The following is a 12313-nucleotide window of genomic DNA, read 5'->3' as shown; positions in this document are numbered from 1 at the left end:
CACACACACACACACACACACACACACACACACACACACACACACACACACACACACACACACGCCAAGTACATTGCAGACTGCATGATCAAAACTTCTGCAATTGTATTTTTCCTTCAAATATCAAGTCAAGAGAGTGAACGCACATCAAGAAAGGAATGTTATTTCACTGTTTATGATGATATGCATTGGTAGCCCGTCTGGAAAACACACTGGGCTGCCCTGTGACAGTGGCAAGTTATGTTTAGTTAGACATGTACACAATGTAACATTGTATTTGATCTGTAACAATGCAATACAATCACATATAAAACATTTTTACTCACATTAGTGATTAGCTTCATGCATTCCTGTAATCTCATCCTGTCTGCAAATCCAGTCTCTTATTTACAAACGAATCCGGTGAAATGAACATGCAATGTTTTCCCAACGTGAGCCGGAACTTCATTAAAAATAAAGTTGAACCACTCATTCCTAATATTAGAATCCGAAGGAAGCTTATGCAGTGACTGTGTTCTTCCACAAACAGGCACAGCGCAATGTATTTCTCTCTTTGGCATGTTTATAGCTTGGTATCGTGATCCGTTTAGCTCCACGAGTCTGTGGGCGGGGCTACAGAAGCAGGTGTACATATTAATATGTTGAGGCGGCGTTTCTGCATGCGATGACATCAAGGGCCGACATATTCTGAGCATTTTCTGGGCCTGGTGTCAATAAAAGCTTTTCTTAGACTAACAAGGACGTTTTCACCTCTGAAATTTACAGGATATTCTTATATCACGATGAGCTTTTATATATCAAAGGCTCAAGGGAAAGTTGATTTCTCAATTCATCACCCCTTTAACGTACATTTGGGCACAAAACATGTGCCAACCAACCATCTTCCTTCACTTGTATTGGGATGAGTTTATCAACATAAGAGAAGCTTCAAGGGCTACCTTCAGTAATCTGTCAAAATGGAAAAACGATGTTTGAAAATTATGAAATTAAGACCATAAATATAGTATTCAAATATAACAGTTGTAATGTAAAATAAAAATATTATTATTATATTTTAGGGGTGTAACTCATGTCACGATTCGATACAAATAGCGATACTGAACTCACAATAAAGAAGAGGGACAGAAAAATCAGGTTTCATAAAAAATATCTTAGCCATTTCTATCTACACACACCGCAGGTCCCTTACAGTGAAGCCGCCATTTTGTGCCGTCATGTTTCTACAGTAGCCCTAAAGGGACAAACTTCTCTACAGAGCACTAGCTACTCTCTGCTCTCTCAGACGAACACATCTTTGTCCTGTGTGGGCCACCGTAGCTTCTCTATGTGCTTTGAAAGGGAGGGGTGAGCGGTGGACGGGTGTAATTCACAACCTCACCACTAGATGCCACTAAAACTTACACACTGCACCTTTAATAACAAACAATCAGATACTAAATCAATTTAATTGTGTATAACTTAAATTTAAGTACACATGTATGCTTTAATTTCAAAGGATTATATTTCACATCTACATTTACTTAAATTTAGGGCCGCTCATTTTTTAAAGCCTCACTGAAGTGCCGCATTATTCAATGTGGTGATGTCATTTCCACTGAAACAGGAAGTCAGAGCGTGTCTACTAGATTCTCCTTCTGACTTCATATTGATCTGTTACAGTAAAACAGTGATGATCATAATCATGCTAATGTGCTGTAAAGAGCTCGTCATCTCTTCTCATCAGGGCTGTTTCTAATGCAGAGGCTGTCTAACCGCTTGTGTTGTTTGATCTCCATATCGCTTTAAAATACAACATTTTGTGTTTATGTTTTGTGGTCTGTGCCGACTCGTTCATATGATACACTTTATGATATATGATATAATGATATGACACACTGTGCTATCTCTCTCTCTCTGACTCGTGTGACACTGATGTGAAGCCACACTTCAGTCTCTCTAATGGAAAGCATATTTACTGTCTGAATTGTTCACTGTCCTCTATATAGTGCACTATATATGCCCTTCACTGTATAGGAGATAGTAAATGAGTGAACGAGTGACCGATTTCAGATGCAGTCTCAGCGTCTGTTATCATTTACGAGGCGGGAAGCTTCAGATTCTAGAGCAGGATGATGTCATGAACATCTTTCATTCGTATTGGTGGTAGAGATTGTGTCAAAATTAGGGATGCGCGATATTGGATTTTTGCTGATATGCCGATATTCTGGCCGATGCCGATATACGTTTATTTTTTCCCTTTGTTTGGAAACAACACCATTTTGAGCAAAAACTTTTATTTTTGATTGTGGTTTCAGATTTCTGAGGTCTCCTTACTAAAATGATACTTGTTAAAGATAAATAAATGTCAATAAAGTTATTTTTATAATAAGAGTATATTAAAAGTTCTGAAAATAACAATATAGTCAGTGATCTTTCACCCCAGACAGATGCAGGTGTACCTAAATACTGTATTTTTGGATGTGACGTTTGTGCACAGGAAGTGGGGGTGGCATGACTTCAGCTGATGCCGTCTTTAGCTTCAGCTTCAAATAAAACATTCTACAATTATTTTAGAGCTCCTTTAATAATTTTTCATCATCCATTTCATAAAAATCTTATTACAGATGAATAAACGTATTTAATTCACAAGTGTCATTCTTGTGATTTATGACACCATTACTGCTTTATTTATTCAGAATAAGAAGTAACTTCAATTTATTTGTGTAATTTTACTTTTCATTTTATTACAACAGCGCTAAACCCCACTACAAATACAGTATATATAACATTCTAGAGGCGGGCACTGGGACCTGGAGGAGCTTCTGCTGCTGTGGAGGCTGCACTGGAGATTGAGGAGATGCGATTGGGCTAGTTTTGGACTAGTTTTGGGCTTGTTTTGGGCTAGTTTTGAGCTAGTTTTGGGCTAGTTTTGGACTAGTTTTGGGCTAGTTTTGGGCTAGTTTTGGCCTTGTTTTGGGCTAGTTTTGGACTAGTTTTGGGCTTGTTTTGGGCTAGTTTTGGGCTTGTTTTGGGCTAGTTTTGAGCTAGTTTTGGGCTAGTTTTGGGCTAGTTTTGGGCTTGTTTTGGGCTAGTTTTGGGCTTGTTTTTGGCTAGTTTTGAGCTTGTTTTGGGCTTGTTTTGGGCTAGTTTTGAGCTTGTTTTGGGCTAGTTTTGAGCTTGTTTTGGGCTAGTTTTGGGCTAGTTTTGGGCTTGTTTCGGGCTAGTTTTGAGCTAGTTTTGGGCTAGTTTTGGGCTTGTTTTTGGGCTAGTTTGAGCTTGTTTTGGGCTAGTTTTGGGCTAGTTTTGAGCTTGTTTTGGGCTAGTTTTGAGCTTGTTTTGGGCTAGTTTTGAGCTAGTTTTGGGCTAGTTTTGGGCTTGTTTTGGGCTAGTTTTGGGCTTGTTTTGGGCTAGTTTTGGGCTTGTTTTGGGCTTGTTTTGGGCTAGTTTTGGGCTAGTTTTGGGCTAGTTTTGGGCTTGTTTTGGGCTAGTTTTGGGCTTGTTTTGGGCTAGTTTTGGGCTTGTTTTGGGCTAGTTTTGGGCTAGTTTTGTTATGAAAACCTGGCAACCCTGCGTTGACGGTCACATCCTTCTGTACCACATTCACAAATTCAAGGCAGCATTTAAAAACTGTAAATATAAATCACTGTACGTGTGATGTATTTGCTTGTTTTCACTTCAAGAATGAGCGTGCTGACATGATCTTATCACTATAGCAGTTATTATAGTTATTGCAGGCGCATATCAACACGTTATCATATCGCCAAGGCATATCGGCATAATTCCTTCATATTTTTATATTTTAAGCATTTATCGGCCGATTACGATATCGTGCTGATAATATTGTGCATCCCTAGTAAACGTGTGTGAGAACAACAGACCTGAACACATTTGCCCAGTGAGCAAACCATAGGGTGATGTTGACATGAAAGAACCAGTCTTCAAGTTGATCTGAAGTTAATGTGTAAACTAGAACTTTATGACACTTCTGAGATGAAAAATACTGTTGTAGAGAATTACAAATATGACTTTCAAATGATGGATTGATGAATGACTGTCTGAAAAAATCCTTTAAAAGTTCAGTTTGATCATCACAGATCTGAGCTATTGTCTTTTCTCTTTCTGTCTTCAGTCTGAGTGAATGCAGAATTACAGAGAAACAGTGTCTCATCCTGACTTCAGCTCTGAGATCAAACCCATCACACCTGAGAGAGCTGGACCTGAGCTGGAATAAACTAGGAGACTCTGGAGTGAAGCACTTATGTGCCGTACTGGAGGATTCTCACTGTAAACTGGAGAGATTGAGGTGAGGAACTCAATATCTCATGAATAGCCTGAGTTCACACTACATTTATGAAGATGCTATAACTTTACAGAATAAAGAGTTTTCTCATTTCTCTCAATGTAGGTTAAGCCGCTGTGATATGACAGATGAAGGTTGTTCTGCTGTGACTTCAGCTCTGAGATCAAACCCATCACACCTGAGAGAGCTGAACATGAGCTGGAATGAACTAGGAGACTCTGGAGTGAGAAACCTCAGTGATCTACTGATGAACCCACAATCACAGCTGGAGAAACTACAGTCAGTATCATTATACTGTACAGTTACAGTGAGATTACAGTTCACGGTTTAGTTTAAGACAACTGGACACGAGTCACATCATTTACACTGAAGCATTGCATCTGCTGGTCTTTGCCATTGGTCACAATTAAAATTAGGCGTCTTGAGTAAATAATTTCATTAAAAGTATTTGACACAATGAACTGATTGTGTACATGTTGTTCTGCAGAAATATCATGAGATTTGAATCTGCTGCTACAATAAACAAAAGAGACAAAAAAATAAATAGTTTAAAAGTTTTAAAAAAGAAAGAGAAGAAACATCAGTTTCCAGCTCACAGAACTAGAGACACGATTACAAGCAGATTATGGGAACTATAGACTATATGACCACTGTATGTCTTTAATAAGATCATCATCACAGATCTAAGCTATTGTCTTTTCTCTTTCTGTCTTCAGTCTGATTGGATGCAGTATTACAGAGAAACAGTGTCTCATCCTGACTTCAGCTCTGAGATCAAACCCATCACACCTGAGAGATCTGGACCTGAGTGTGAATAAACTAGGAGACTCTGGAGTGAAGCCCTTATGTGCCGCACTGGAGGATTCTCACTGTAAACTGGAGAGATTGAGGTGAAGAACTCAATATCTCATCAATAGCCTGAGTTCACACTACATTTATGAAGATGCTATAACTTTACAGAATAAAGAGTTCTCTCATTTCTCTCAATGTAGGTTAAGAGGCTGTTCTATGACAGATGAAGGTTGTTCTGCTGTGACTTCAGCTCTGAGATCAAACCCATCACACCTGAGAGAGCTGGAGCTGAGCTGGAATAAACTAGGAGACTCTGGAGTGAGAAACCTCAGTGATCTACTGATGAACCCACAATCACAGCTGGAGAAACTACAGTCAGTATCATTATACTGTACAGTTACAGTGAGATTACAGTTCACTGTTTAGTTCAAGACAACTGGACACGAGTCACATCATTTACACTGAAGCATTGCATCTGCTGGTCTTTGCCATTGGTCACAATTAAAATTAGGTGTCTTGAGTAAATAAATTAATTTAAATTATTTGACACAATGAACTGATTAGTGGTGTTAGCGGTAGCAAGGCATCTCTATTGTTATTCTCCACACTTATTATTCTTCTTCTGGATAAAATTTCAGCGCTACTCCTCCCACACCGTTTGTCACAGACCCACGAATGAGGCGTCAAATCCACCAGCTTATTATCACTTTACTCAGCCAACCAATCACTATCTCTGGGTCATCGTGAAGCTATCATAGCCACGCCCTAGCAACCATTTAGAGCTCCCTAGCAACTGATCCCATAGAATTACATTGAAAAACATTAATGGTAAATCTTTGGATAGAAGTGTCATAGAAACACGAGGGTGGGTCTGTTTGACTTGGGGCATCAGCCAATCACAATCACCTTCAACACTTCCTAGCCACGCCCTAGCAATCATTATCAAGCACCCTAGCAACCCAAATCCAAAGAGCTATATCTTTTAATCTGAATGTCACAGAGGCATGGAGGTTGGTTTATATCATTCATACGGGCAAGCAGCCTTTGGAGTAACATCATTGGCAGCTGCCACGCCACTCCATAGCAACCAAACAGAGTACCCTAGCAACCCTTTAGCAAGGCCTATATCTCTGCATAAGAACATCATAGAGACGTGGGGGTTGGGTCTTTTGGCTCATGCTAGCAAACTGGACTTTCAACATGCTACACATGCTAGCAGGGAATAGCTACATGCTAATAGTGATTAGCTTAGGGTTAGAATATAATAAAAACAAGTCAAAATGTGCTAGCATTAATACTCACAATATGTTAATGATGTTAACATAATGCTAGCATAATGCTAATTCTGTTAACATTATTCTAGCAACATGCTAATCATGTTAGCATTTGGTTAAAAACATACTAGCAAAACATGCTAATCATGTTAGCATAATGCTAGCAACATGTTAATTGTGTTATCATCATGTTAACATCATGCTAATCTGTTAGCTAATCATGCTAACATCATGCTAATCGTGTTATCTAATCATGCTAACATCATGCTAATCGTGTTAGCATCATGTTAACAACATGCTAATTGTGTTAGCATTATTCTAGCAACATGTTAATCATGTTAGCTAATCATGCTAACATAATGCTAATCGTGTTAACATCATGCTAGCAAAATGATAACTGTTTTTTTTTTGCCACAGCAAACACCACTCACGTTTTCTTCAGGAAATGTACATTGTAGTTGTGTACATATTGTTCTGCAGAAATATCATGAGATTTGAATCTGCTGCTACAATAAACGAAAGAGACAAAAAAGAAATAGTTTTAAAAAAGAAAGAGAAGAAACATCAGTTTCCAGCACACAGAACTAGTGACACGATTACAAGCAGATTATGGAAACTATAGACTATATGACCACTGGATGTGTTAATAAGATCATCATCACAGATCTGAGCTATTGTCTTTTCTCTTTCTGTCTTCAGTCTGAGTTACTGCAGTATTACAGAGAAACAGTGTCTCATCCTGACTTCAGCTCTGAGATCAAACCCATCACACCTGAGAGATCTGGACCTGAGTATGAATGAACTAGGAGACTCTGGAGTGAAGCCCTTATGTGACTTACTGGAGGATTCTCACTGTAAACTGGAGACATTGAGGTCAGTCACATTCACAGACAAGAATCAAAATGCTTAAAGGGTTAGTTCACCCATAAATGAAGATTAGCCCATGATTTACTCTCCCTCAGCTCATCCTCTGTGTGTGTGATATTCTTCTTTCAGACGAACACAATCAGAGTTTTATTAAACAAGTACTATAAAGGTCTAACCCTTTAAAATCACTTCAACTTTTAAAAATGTAACCAAAACAGTTTTAATCAACATCTCATTAAGAGCCGAATAATGTGAACTTTATATTTGTGGAAAATAATTGCTCTTAGTGATTAGAGGTCGACCGATAGTGAATTTTACCGATACCGATAACTAGGCTGGACCACACTTGCAGATAACAGATTAATCAACCGATAGTTTTTAAAATGGATAAAAACAAATAAATAAACATAACAGTACTGAACCATGAAAATTGCTAAATGAAATATGTAAAAATGGATACATTAAAAAAGTTCTAACAGAACAAATTCCACAGAAAATAATTTAAACATAAAAAAATATATTATAAATAAATGTTCCTTTAGCTATCCGCCTGTTTCCGGGGAGCGCTACTGTAATAAAGATCGTGGGTACAACTTCCGGTGAGGCGGCGGGAGAAGTTTACCGATGGGATTGTGTGTGCTAGTTAGTGGAGAGGCTAAGAGTTTTTCAGATCATTGGCAAGGTTTCAAAATTATCACTTACTATTGTTTTTATCAGATGGTGCCACAGGGGTTAATGAAGGCTACTGTGAAGCAACATGAATGACACACACTAAACATTTCTGTTTAGTACATTTATTAGTTAACTAGAATGTACATTTCCTGAAGAAAATGTGAGTGGTGCTTGCCGTGGCAAAAAAATCCTCTCGGATGCTATGTTGTGTGTACTGGATTCTCACCCGAAACAAAAGAGGCCACCCCCAAGTCTGTACGATGTTTTGGAGCTGAGATATGTCCTATTCATGTGTTTGTACGGTTGCTAGGGTACTCTATATGGTTGCTATGGAGTGGCTATACAATTTATGGGGTGACATTTAAAGACTATTTGCCAGTCTGAGTCAAAAGACCCAACCCCCATGCCTCTACGATGTTCTGATGCAGAGATATAGGTCCTTGTAAACGGTTGCTAGGGTACTCTGTTTGGTTGCTATGGAGGGGCTTTGCAGCATCCAATGATGATACTGCTTGTCTGTATGAATGATATAAACCAACCCCCATGTCTCTACGATGTTCCGAAGCAGAGATATAGGTCTTGGTATACGGTTGCTAGGGTACTCTTTTTGGTTGCTAGGGGGGCTTGGCAGCATCCAATGATGATACTGCTTGTCTGTATGAATGATATAAACCAACCCCCATGTCTCTATGATGTTCTGAGGCAGAGATATAGGTCTTGGTAAACGGTTGCTAGGGTACTCTGTTTGGTTGCTATGGAGGGGCTTGGCAGCATCCAATGATGATACTGCTTGTCTGTATGAATGATATAAACCAACCCCCATGCCTCTATGATGTTCTGAGGCAGAGATATAGGTCTTGGTAAACGGTTGCTAGGGTACTCTGTTTGGTTGCTATGGAGGGGCTTGGCAGCATCCAATGATGATACTGCTTGTCTGTATGAATGATATAAACCAACCCCCATGTCTCTATGATGTTCTGAGGCAGAGATATAGGTCTTGGTAAACGGTTGCTAGGGTACTCTTTTTGGTTGCTATGGAGTGGCTTGGCAGCATCCAATGACAATATGTCAAAGGCTGCTTGTCAGTATGAATTATATAAACCAACCCCCATGCCTCTATGATGTTCTGAGGCAGAGATATCGGTCTTGGTTAACGGTTGCTAGGCTGCTTGATAATGGTTGCTAGGGCGTGGCTAGGAAGTGTTGAAGGTGACTTGTGATTGGCTGTTGATGCCCCGAGTCAAACAAACCCACCCTCGTGTTTCTATGACACTTCTATCCAAAGATATCACTTTGATCTCTTTCAATGGAAGTCTATGGGATCAGTTGCTAGGGAGCTCTAAGTGGTTGCTAGGGCGTGGCTTCATATGTTGACAATCATCCTGAGATAGTGATTGGCTCTCTGAGTAAATTGAGCCCACCCCCTTGTCTCTGAGACACTGTGAGCCAGAGCTGTGTTCAATACAAAATCCCTATGCAATTTCCCATAGTAAGAGATACACGAGCTTAACGGGACATCCTCCCCATAGACAATGAATGGGGTAAAATTTTGGGCAGCTCCTGCACCCCAGGGGTACAACTTATACCCCATTGCGATGTGTCATCTTACTGGGCCTGTCAGCCTCTTCAAATGTGGTAAGTCAGGAGTTTCTACGAAATCCTCGCTTGGAGCTACGAGGGGTCAAAATTCGTCGCAATGTTAAGTCAATGGGATTTTTGGGCTACTTTTTCGCCCCTGGGGCGAACATCGCACCCCCGACCTCTTAGAAAAGATATAGCACACCATTCCCGTATAGGCCGGTCGATTTGACGCCTCATTCATGGGTCTGTGACAAAAAATGTGGGAGGAGAAGCGCGCCGAAAAAGTGTCCAGAAGTAAGAATAATAATAAACCGATCTGGGGTGAGATATTAAATATTTATGGCTTGCTACGCAAGCCCCAATAATAATTTTAAGTATGGAGAATAACAATATTGATGCCTTGCTTGGCAAGCACCACTAATAAGTATGTTTGAGAGTGATGGTGATGCCTTGCTGCGCAAGGCATCACTAAAAACCGTTCTGGGGCTAGATAGTAATAGTGATGCCTTGCTACGCAAGCACCACTAATTAATAATTTTACAATACAACTAGAATGTACATTTCCTGAAGAAAATGTGAGTGGTGCTTGCCGTGGCAAAAAAATCCTCTCGGATGCTATGTTGTGTGTACTGGATTCTCACCCGAAACAAAAGAGGCCGCCCCCAAGTCTGTACGATGTTGTGGAGCTGAGATATGTCCTATTCATGTGTTTGTACGGTTGCTAGGGTACTCTATATGGTTGCTATGGAGTGGCTATAAAATTTATGGGGTGACATTTAAAGACTATTTGCCAGTCTGAGTCAAAAGACCCAACCCCCATGCCTCTACGATGTTCTGATGCAGAGATATAGGTCCTTGTAAACGGTTGCTAGGGTACTCTGTTTGGTTGCTAGGGGGGCTTGGCAGCATCCAATGATGATACTGCTTGTCAGTATGAATGATATAAACCAACCCCCATGTCTCTAGGATGTTCTGAGGCAGAGATATAGGTCTTGGTAAACGGTTGCTAGGGTACTCTGTTTGGTTGCTATGGAGTGGCTTGGCAGCATCCAATGACAATACTCCAAAGGCTGCTTGTCAGTATGAATGATATAAACCAACCACCATGTCTTTACGATGTTGTGATGCAGAGATATAGGTCTTGTTATATGGTTGCTAGGGTACTCTGTTTGGTTGCTATGGAGTGGCTTGGCAGCATCCAATGATGATACTGCTTGTCAGTATGAATGATATAAACCAATCCCCATGTCTCTATGATGTTCTGAGGTAGAGATATAGGTCTTGGTAAACGGTTGCTAAGGTATTCTGGGTGGTTGCTAGGGTGTTGCTAGGCGGTTGCTAAGGTGTTCTGGGTGGTTGCTAGGACGTTTCTAGGCGGTTGCTAAGGTGTTCTGGGTGGTTGCTAGGGTGTTGCTAGGCGGTTGCTAAGGTATTCTGGGTGGTTGCTAGGCGGTTGCTATGGTGTTCTGGGTGGTTGCTAGGGCGTTGCTAGGCGGTTGCTATGTTATTCTGGGTGGTTGCTAGGCGGTTGCTAGGGTGTTCTGGGTGGTTGCTAGGGCGTTGCTAGGCGGTTGCTATGTTATTCTGGGTGGTTGCTAGGCGGTTGCTAGGGTGTTCTGGGTGGTTGCTAGGGCGTTGCTAGGCGGTTGCTAAGGTATTCGGAGTGGTTGCTAGGGTGTTGCTAGGTGGTTGCTAAGGTATTCTGGGTGGTTGCTAGGCGGTTGCTAGGGTGTTCTGGGTGGTTGCTAGGATGTTGCTAGGCGGTTGCTAAGGTGTTCTGGGTGGTTGCTAGGCGGTTGCTAGGGTGTTCTGGGTGGTTGCTAGGACGTTGCTAGGCGGTTGCTAAGGTGTTCTGGGTAGTTGCTAGGCGGTTGCTAAGGTATTCTGGGTGGTTGCTAGGGCGTTGCTAGGCGGTTGCTAAGGTATTCTGGGTGGTTGCTAGGCGGTTGCTAGGGTGTTCTGGGTGGTTGCTAGGGCGTTGCTAGGCGGTTGCTAAGGTATTCGGAGTGGTTGCTAGGGTGTTGCTAGGTGGTTGCTAAGGTATTCTGGGTGGTTGCTATGGTGTTGCTAGGCGGTTGCTAAGGTATTCTGGGTGGTTGCTAGGGCGTTGCTAGGCGGTTGCTAAGATGTTCTGGGCGGTTGCTAGGCGGTTGCTAAGGTATTCTGGGTGGTTGCTAGGGCGTTGCTAGGCGGTTGCTAAGGTGTTCTTGGCGGTTGCTAGGCATTGCTAAGGTATTTTGGGTGGTTGCTATGTTGTTGTTAGGCAGTTGTCAATTGTCACAAATGGTTACTATGGAGTTTTTATAGAGTTGTTATCATTTTCTCAGCCTGATTTAGCTGTTAGCTAGTCATTATTAGCATGTAGCTATTCACTGCTAGCATGTCTAGCATGTTGAAAGTCCAGTTTGCTAGCATGAGCCAAAAAACCCAACCCCCATGTCTCTATGATGTTCTGATGCAGAGATATAGGTCTTGGTAAACGGTTGCTAGGGTACTCTGTTTGGTTGCTATGGAGGGGCTTGGCAGCATCCAATGATGATACTGCTTGTCAGTATGAATGATATAAACCAACCCCCATGTCTCTACGATGTTCTGATGCAGAGATATAGGTCTTGGTAAACGGTTGCTAGGGAACTCTGGTTGGTTGCTATGGAATGTTTTGGCAACATTCAATGATGATACTGCTTGTCAGTATGAATGATATAAACCAACCCCCATGTCTCTACGATGTTCTGATGCAGAGATATAGGTCTTGTTATACGGTTGCTAGGGTACTCTGTTTGGTTGCTATGGAGTGGCTTGGCAGCATCCAATGATGATACTCCAAAGGCTGCTTGTCAGTATGAAT

At 41.2% G+C, this 12313-nt stretch overlaps 1 protein-coding gene across 2 annotated transcripts in view; it reads left to right on the top strand.

Moving 5' to 3' along the window:
* The window catches only part of LOC307123766 (NACHT, LRR and PYD domains-containing protein 3-like), a 55871-nt gene that overhangs the window by 32656 nt on the left and 10902 nt on the right, over positions 1-12313 (top strand). Inside the window, exons 13-17 of one of the 2 annotated variants that reach the window (XM_079812464.1) lie at positions 4109-4282; positions 4385-4558; positions 4996-5169; positions 5272-5445; positions 7045-7218. In XM_079812464.1, coding sequence (XP_079668590.1) covers positions 4109-4282; positions 4385-4558; positions 4996-5169; positions 5272-5445; positions 7045-7218 — 870 coding nt within the window. The remainder of the gene's footprint in view (positions 1-4108; positions 4283-4384; positions 4559-4995; positions 5170-5271; positions 5446-7044; positions 7219-12313) is intronic. The other variant, XM_079812465.1, reaches the window with a different exon arrangement.

The sequence above is a fragment of the Gobio gobio genome, assembly GCF_949357685.1.
Source record: "Gobio gobio genome assembly, chromosome: 3".
Taxonomy (NCBI): Eukaryota; Metazoa; Chordata; class Actinopteri; order Cypriniformes; family Gobionidae; genus Gobio; species Gobio gobio.
The sequence above is the reverse complement of the archived record's forward strand: the minus strand, read 5'-3'. Positions and strand labels throughout refer to the sequence as shown.